At 39.8% G+C, this 8,608-nt stretch overlaps 1 protein-coding gene across 1 annotated transcript; it reads left to right on the top strand.

The window, feature by feature from the left end:
- On the top strand, positions 1 to 5,913 carry litafd (LITAF domain containing). Its single transcript, XM_072368160.1, has 5 exons — positions 1 to 108; positions 4,165 to 4,214; positions 4,336 to 4,431; positions 4,544 to 4,745; positions 5,317 to 5,913. The coding sequence occupies exons 2-5, from the start codon at positions 4,169 to 4,171 to the stop codon at positions 5,432 to 5,434; spliced, it is 462 nt and encodes a 153-aa protein (XP_072224261.1). The 5' UTR covers positions 1 to 108; positions 4,165 to 4,168; the 3' UTR covers positions 5,435 to 5,913.
- Positions 5,914 to 8,608: the final 2,695 nt, after the last annotated feature.

Raw genomic sequence — 8,608 nt, 5'->3', positions numbered from 1 at the left:
GAGGCTTGAAGAGATACAGGTGAGGCAGGTGGATGTCTCAGCTGCAGTTTGTTAGGATTCACAGCCCAATCACACACCTCTGCTCACTGACTGCAACACCCTTACAAGGTAAGACTGGAGGAAATTCATATTTCATTTACACAGAGAATCTCATTTTAAACTGAAGGAGTTTGTGAAAAGAATTAATCAGCTGGAGGTTCTGTATTTGAGCTCGTAAGAAGCCTGAGATGAGAAGTTGGTTCCTTTTTCATATATGTTAACTGAGTCTTAATGATCGTGAGTAGTTTTTGCAATCATTCCATCATTTTGTTATTCATCCATTGCTGTTAGCTTGTGAACCTGTGTATCTTTCACACTCACAACTGCTCTGAAATGTGGCTTGATAAAAACATTTGAGCACTTCACTGACTTTTTCCTCCCAAAAATCAGGATGTGACCCTAAATGGACTGCTAATTAATTTATTGTGATGAGTTAAAGAAAAACATCTGAAATGGACAAATGGAAATATGGACTTCACCCGCAATTTTAACTGTTTTTCATTCAAATCGTTCTTCTTCAGGCTTGAGTTTCAATGAAAAAGCCCAAAAATGAATGGTGACATTTAGTTTGAGTTTAGTGTGTGAAGTGATGAGAGATAAACTGGATAATCTCCAGTTTCTTCTTCCATGATCATTAAAGTGAACGTGGGGTCAGATCACAGGCCATACCTGTGACAGATGTGATTCATAGAGTTGCCATGAGAGGCTTATTCATTTGGCTTTTTGCAGTCATTGGCTGTTCTGACAGAAGGTGTATTGTTTGAATTTGTAACTTTCCCCCATGTTGGTTTGAAAGTATCTCTGCAATGTGGCGGATTGACTTTTCAATGGCACACTCAATCATCGTCTCTATCAGCAGCCAGATATCCCGTCTGGTGACAGGAACTAAAAGATACAGATCACTTGATCGATGAATGTCTCATGTACTGCAAATTTGAGTCATTTGATCGTCGTTTACTCGTTTTTTTTTTTTTTAAAGCTCGTCTTCGTAAATTAAATCATGGTGACAGAAATAAAGTCAGAATTGGAAATTGAAACAGTTTAAATGACTTATCCTGAAAATGTGTCGAATTGTTTTTGAGCGTTCTGTAATCCCAGTTTGACAAACGAAAGCCAGTTCTTTCGAGGGACCTTAAATGCATCATTGCTACCTTGCCTGGAGCAATAATACAGTTTTCCTACAAGCATTATTTTTTTTATGTCAAGTGATTATGCCATTCAAGCAAAGAACAAACATGACGCTGAGGCTTCTGGGAACATTTTTTTTTTTAAATCGACAGTTTCCTTGACAAACCTGAAATCAGCACACCCAACCTTTCAGCCTGTGAATGACGTAGCAGCCAGTTGTTTGAGATCAGTGCTCCTCACTTCCAGATAAACAAACCACAACAAGTTGAAGTGGCAATATTGATTTCTAACTTGTAGGTTGCTAAATTAAGATTTTGGAAATGCCTTTCAATTAGTCTGAAGTGGAGCACGTTTAGGCAGAGTTCATTAAATCTTTCAAAAGATTTAACAGTTGTTTAAGCTGTCAGGAGCAAGTTCATCAACAGCAGTTTTGGCTGACACGCCCTCAGCCTCTGACACAGAGAAGCATGTAGCTCCGTTGCATTCCTGCCTCAGCATATGGGTGTATGCCAGCTCTGTCTCTCTCTCTCTGTGTGATCATCTGTGTGTGTGTGTGTGTGTGACACAATGACGAGGCAGTGATCCTTTGTGAATTCTGACCACAGTGACAGGGTGTGGCTGCATCCAAGTGCATGTGATGAGTGAAATGAGGAAAAAGCACCAGGCTGGTGCAGCATTTGTCTGTCCTCACATGTACATTGTGGGGACAGACTACAAGGAAAACATTACGTTCTTGGTTGAAGACTGGGTCTGAGGTTAGAGTCATGTGTGGCCATATCCTGTTTAATGGGATTGCCGTTAACCACCCTGTAAATCATTAACGGGCCTAAAATCTGAGCAGATGATATAACGATAAACACTTGCTCTCTCATATCAACGGGCCTCATTTAGTTTGAATAAAGACAAGTTCATTTAGGAACAGTTTATGAATTGTTTTGTTTTGACACTGTATCACGTTTAACATGCATTAAAAAAAAAAAAAACAAATCGACATGAATTAGCTGATGGTACAGCATTTTGAAAACCGAATTAACCCATTAACCGAACAGCATCTCCTTTTGAGAAGTTGCGTGCTGTTGAGTAATAATTCAATTCACTTTTATTCATAATGCACCAATTCTCCATATAAGTCATCTCAGGACGCTTAACTTAATGAAATCATCAAGATTTGTGGGTCAGAAAATGTCAGCAGAGTTTCTGGACTGATGTTACTGTGGTATTTTGTAGACCTTGTTATGCTGTTATCTTTTTGTGAATGTTCCTATCTTCTCCATCTGGAGTTAAGTCAGTGGAGGAACAGCTTTTGCATGCCAGCATTGTGGTGTGGTAATGTAGTGTGCATTTAGGTCAACCAAAGACAGAAAAAAAAACAGAGAATTAACACGTTGACTTCAATGTGCTGTCAGTTTGTGTAAAGGTCCATTACTGCTAAGAGCCCAGATTATGTCGTTTGGTTTTTATCCCTCTTTCCCCTCATTGTGTTTTTATCTCAGCCCAATCTAAGAGAAAGACAATGTTGCAATCATGCTGGGAATATGAATTCTGGGTAATAGATCTGAAATTCAACATGACTTTCAAACTAATGTATTCTAGTAGAACTTCTACTCTTCTATTTGAAGGGTTGTCTGTCCAACATGTCTTCTGTGTTTAGTCGAACTGACACGATGTTGTGTTTTGTTGTGAGCCTGTGTTGGACATACAGTAGCTTTTTTTTTGTTACGCATGCAAAAGTTCAGCAGAGACACAAAGCCCACAGTTCACACAAAAGGGAATCATTTTCATTCACAAATGACCCAGCTCCTTAAAAAAAAAAAAGCCTGAAACACCTGATTTGCAAGTCTGGGATTTTCTTGGGTTACTTATCTACATCACCTCATCACCTCAATACTGACGACATCATTTCTGACCAATCAGCTGACCGATCACAGAAAACTTAAGACCTTAAAGAGACGGAAGCTAAAAGAAACTGAGCATTTCAGATGGAAAGTAAGAGAAGGTGCCGCAGAAGCGTACAGCGAAAGAAAAATGATGTGCCTTTGGACATGGAATTACGTAAACCTATTTTAGTAGCCATCCCTCATAGCAAATGATGAACCTGTAAAAAAGCATCACATGAGCTCTTTAAATGCTTTACGGCGAGCAGAGTTAAGATTGGAGTCTTCAAAACATTTCTGCAAATGATTTCTCAACAATATGCAATTTTGTTAGTTTCTGTTAAAGTTAGAAAACTATAATAGCAGAAAATAATTTGAAAATGTTCATGGCTACCTCACTACATACACACATAAGAGTCATAGAAATACACCATTTATATCAATATATGTCAACCTGTACTCTGCAGTACAGTAACATTTTCTAACACTAATGCTACATATTTATTGTGATGCATTTTATATATATATGTATGTGGTTCACAGACAGTTGTAAATATTAGCAATTTTGCAAGTGACATTTCGGCCGTTTTATTCTGAATAATGACGCATTTAATTGGGAAATGACTTTTAAAGTTTTTTGCAGTCCTTAAAATCTTAATTGGAAGGGGTTGGGATGGTCACTAAAGTTTGTAAAATGTATGAAGCATTATCTAAATATTATAAAAGAAACACCGTAATACCCACAGCAGGTCTTACAAGCATTTATCTGTGAACAAAGGGGCTGAAAAAAAGTTTCAGTGAATGACCACACCTGAGACAAGTCAGCCATTCTTCCCCTAACAGACACGCCTGGGCGTTCCACAGATGCTGACTCAAAACATCCATACAATGCCGTGTATATGTAACCCGGAGTCAAGTAATCCTTCACTCTGAGCTATATACATCTGTCAGATAGGAAGGACAGACATGTTTATGAGCCCTGAAGCATGTTTTGCTTCAGGTAAATTTGACACCATCTGGTGGCAACAAGCAATATAACATAAGTAGGAGATGGAGTGGGAGAGATGTATTCTGCAACAATTAGCTCCTTGTAACTAATTTTGTACTTTCTCTCTCTTTGCAGCATTATGAGTTCAGAAAGAACAACAGAGCCCCCTCCCTACCTCATACCAGGTACTCCTAAACACACACGTGCTCACAGAAACTGTTGCCATGGTCAGCTAGTTCACATCTCGTCTCTGTTGCTCCTCCCTTCCTCTGTTTTAATCTTTCCCCTTTCTTCCTTTTGGTCCAGTGGAAGGTCAGGGGGGTGGAGTGAAGGTTTACCACGTCCACACCCCATTCACTCCTCCCAGCTCAGAGCAGGAGTCGGCAGCTCAGGTCACACCAGGTAATTTCACCCCCCGAGGTTAAACTCTTTGGAAAGCCTTTGCCTTGCTTTGCTTTCTGCCATTCTCAGTTGACTTTTCCGTTCTTCTCGTCCCCCTCTCTGTCTCCTACAGTGTACACAAGCGGAGGAGGAGGCCCGGGTTCAGGTGGCGACACCACAGACAGCAAACATAAGTATGTGAGCTATGACACTACACTGGGGCATTCTCCTGGCATGACGACCTGCCCCAGCTGCCAGCAGCAGGTCATGACCAACGTTGAATATAAAGCGGGGACGTACGCCTGGCTGATGTGCTTACTCTTCATCTGCTGCGGGTGAGTGTGCATAGGAACTACAGAAAGTGACAACATACACTTCTTCTACCTCCAAGCTGCCCTGAAGCACACACAGACATATGCAATTGAAGACCAGCCAATTAAGTCCAAATATGGGCTCGTAACATGAGCTAACGCTGCAGGACCTACCATAGTTCATACTGGACATGCATTTTTTGGGGGGGTCTCACACTTAATGCAACATGAATATGTCCCTTACCTCATTTTAGGTTCCTCATCCAAAACCCAGACCCAAATCAGTTTATGTTGCAGGCTTGAAATGCATATCAACAAATGACATTAAGTTGATGAGAAAAACAAAAAAACAGGAATTATCTTGGGTTTATACTGTTGGTAAAGTAGCGAATGGCAAAGTAAATGTAAGCATGAATGGTTTAGTGTTGTATTATAGAGTTCAATTGCAGTTTTTCAGTCAAGAGTAATGGAAAAAGCAAGGTTAAACACTTTTAAGCTTTAGTCTCAGAGGCCATAGATGCTGGAGAAAAAAAAAAAAGTTTTACAAAACAGATAAATATGTGTCTTCATGAAACCATCTGTTTGTGTGCTGTAGGTTAGTCCTGTGCTGCTGCCTGATCCCATTCTTCATGAAACACTTCAAGGATGCGTACCACACATGCCCCCGGTGCAACAGAGTCCTGCACGTCGAGAAGAAACAATGCTGTAAATGACAAGCAGGAGGACGAAATGGACCCGTAGAAATAAGAAATGACATCTCGCCACATTCGCCTGCCTTTGGGTTACCCAGTGGTAGACAGACTGCTGGGCTATTTTCTGACACTCAGGGGTCACACTTGAAATGTGGCTTATTTCTATGGATGAATCGATGCATTAGTCAAGGAAAAATCAAACGCAAATGACCTCCATGCTGCATTATATTATTAGCAAACACACTGGGAGTGATTGTCTTATCAGAGCTCAAGTATCACATGCTGAAAATCACAGACTCCGTGCACTTTCTTTTTTTCTTTTGGAACTGTTCCATTGTCACGAATGTTTGCAAGCAGAATGCGGTTTTAATGAAGGCCTGTACATAGATTTTATCAAATACTTTATGTTGGAAGGGGTTGTGCATTTGGAATTTAAACCAATCAGCTGGCTATTCGGAAGGACTGTCCAACTTTTAGGAAACAAAGTGCGGTATTTATAGGTTGCCAGTCAGAATATTGCCCCTGTAGGTCTTAACATGAGCAAATGAAGGGCAACCGGAGCAGACGATGCCAAAATAAGCCAATATAACTTAATAGAGTAAGAATGAAATATACATATAGTTTTACATATATATATATATATTTGCTCCTGTCTTTTACATTGCTAAAAAACACTTTCTGCTTTAAAATCCAATTAATGAGTAAGAGAAAGCATGTAAAATGTTGTTTTCTTTCACTATAACCTTGGACGAAACTGAGTATGCTTGGACTTCCCTTACTTACTATGATTAACTAAATACTAGCAGTGTTTATCTAATTAAAGCATATTATATTGATAATGAATGACTCCTTGCCTTTTTTATTTGTAAATGCAGAAGGAATGCACGTGATGCAATCGGACATGTGACTGAACTAAGTTTAGTGCACTGGGATGAAAAAGACGGCCGAGTCGGTGACCGTGGGCCGTTTTACTGGCTGGAAAACATGAGAAACGCATCTAAAATGGTGAAGAGCTGTTGTGAAATCAACCGTGTAAACAGATTCAAAAAGAAGAAAGTGTTACCCGATAGAGAAAAACTGGAACTCGGAGTGGGAAACATAGATTTATAGTGAGCAATATTTTCGACAGACTCCGAAAGGCTTTTTTTAAGGGATGTAACAAGTAACTTACCCATGCTGAAACTCTGACTTCCTTGCATAAAAACTATATGATCGTGTCCTTGTACAACCAGAATGTCAATTGGAGTCTTTGTCGCATTAAATTTAGCTGGAAAATCCTTTGAAGTACAAGCAGGCATCCAGACTTGTTTTATGTTTTGCTCCATGAATTTTTTTGGCTTGGATATTTGATATAAATGTAAGGAAACTCCATATCTGGCCACATTTAAATGTCCTTGGTCCCCATGGTCTTTGTTAGGTTGCAAAGTATCCTGTAGAGACCAGCAACCTACAGTTTAGATGATATTTACAATGCAATATTTATGTTTTTGGGGGATGATATGCAGTAAAGGGACATTAAGCCCTTTTTACACTTGATAACTTTGGGCTTTTCATGGCAATAGCGAAATGTTTAATTAGCAGTAAGTGCTGCATCAAATGACTGTATATGGGCCTATTGGGATTGATAGGAACACTTGCAGTACCTGAGTTTGCACTCTAATTTTCAATAAGGGTGCTGCTAAGGGCTGCAAAAGTGGGTGAGGCTAATTAACTTCTTTTCTTTGCAGAAACACATACAGTTACAGAGCGTCAAGGCTTTGGAAATTACAGCTACAATTTGCAGACAAAGAGAAATTGACCAATTTTAACTGATGGCATGACAGCTAGCAGCTCACTGTCAGTTTGAATATGTGAGCTAAACTGTCTTCATTTTACCCCAGAAGGTCTTGAAATTGTCGTCCAGCACAACCAGGATGTATTGGCATCCCTTCAGATTGTCCAAGCTCAGTCTTGCCCCAGGGTGGTTCAGCTGAGTTCAGCACTCAGCTATCTGAGGGTAAACACATGACTACTAGCAAAGTAAAAAAAGAATTTCATTGCCTTGTTTTAGTATGTGAACCCACACTTAGAAAACCTGTTTAAACATTGTGCAGTGGGTGTAAAAACGATGACTTAACACCAAAATGGGCCTTGAGTGACATGTTGCTTAATGCTAATGGCATTCCCATTAGTCTTTAGTTTGGGTTCTAACTATCACATGTTAGCATGTTAAATTTCCAAGTTAAAACAAAGAGTGGGGTAAACAGTTATAATGTCAGCGTGACATGGCAGACTTGTTGCTTTTATTCAGTTAACTGAATCAAATCATTTTATGTGTAACAGATGACAGATTGTGCTGAACACTCCTCAGAGAAGGAAGAAATATGTCCTCGCCCCACAATCAGTCTCCTTTTTCATATCAGCCCAAGTCTGTTCTATTGTACACTGTATTTTCTCAAGTTAATTATGACTTTTAAATGACTATGAAGGTTCTCATGCATTCAGGTGGACAACAATAAAGCTTAAAGCAAAAGCATAAACAGACAGCTCTGCTGTCTCCTGGCAAGATGACTAAACCTGCCTACCAAGCACAGCCACAGGAACCCCAAAACATTAAAAGGGACCCCAAATGTGAGCTTCTGATAAATGGTAATCTCAAAAAGGCACAATATCTCTACAATGTAGATGCAAACCAACCGTAGCAAAACAAACGCAACAAAATATAGATACATAATGAACATCAAGGAACACCACGCACACATAAATGCCAAGAAGCTACAAAGACACATAAAATACCTGCCAAACAGTTGCAAAGAGATGGAGATACGATGCACAAGATACAAAAGGCAAAGAACAAGTGCAAATTGAATAAAAAGCCACTGCAAAGGGACAAAAACTAAATAAAGATGAGCAGCAAAGGACAGAATACAGACATCTATACTAAACAAATGTTAACGGAGATGTAAACCACAAAGAGGCATGCAGCATCCAACTCAACACACATCCAATATGAGAGGAAGGAGGGCCCGCGATCTTAGGTAGCACACATGCTGGAAACAACTGCAGGGCAGTCCACTTAAAAACAAATGAGAAGCCAAGAACTGGAAACCACTATTCTTCACTCTACAAATGGAGCAAAGGTGTTAGCATTACCCCATGGGCTTACAGCCTTTTCATTTCTGCAGTTTCCAGCCCTTACTGAAAAAGGCCCCTGCA

The sequence above is a fragment of the Leuresthes tenuis genome, unplaced genomic scaffold, assembly GCF_036924035.1.
Source record: "Leuresthes tenuis unplaced genomic scaffold, fLeuTen1.0.hap1 SCAF_17, whole genome shotgun sequence".
Classification (NCBI taxonomy): Eukaryota; Metazoa; Chordata; class Actinopteri; order Atheriniformes; family Atherinopsidae; genus Leuresthes; species Leuresthes tenuis.
The sequence above is the reverse complement of the archived record's forward strand: the minus strand, read 5'-3'. Positions and strand labels throughout refer to the sequence as shown.

Excerpts from the sequence above, each read along its gene's own strand:
- litafd (XM_072368160.1), top strand. The coding sequence starts at position 4,169 with ATGAGTTCAGAAAGAACAACAGAGCCCCCTCCCTACCTCATACCAG. Across the intron at positions 4,215-4,335 it reads CCCTCCCTACCTCATACCAG|TGGAAGGTCAGGGGGGTGGA; the intron begins GTACTCCTAAAC and ends CTTTTGGTCCAG. Across the intron at positions 4,746-5,316 it reads TTACTCTTCATCTGCTGCGG|GTTAGTCCTGTGCTGCTGCC; the intron begins GTGAGTGTGCAT and ends TGTGTGCTGTAG.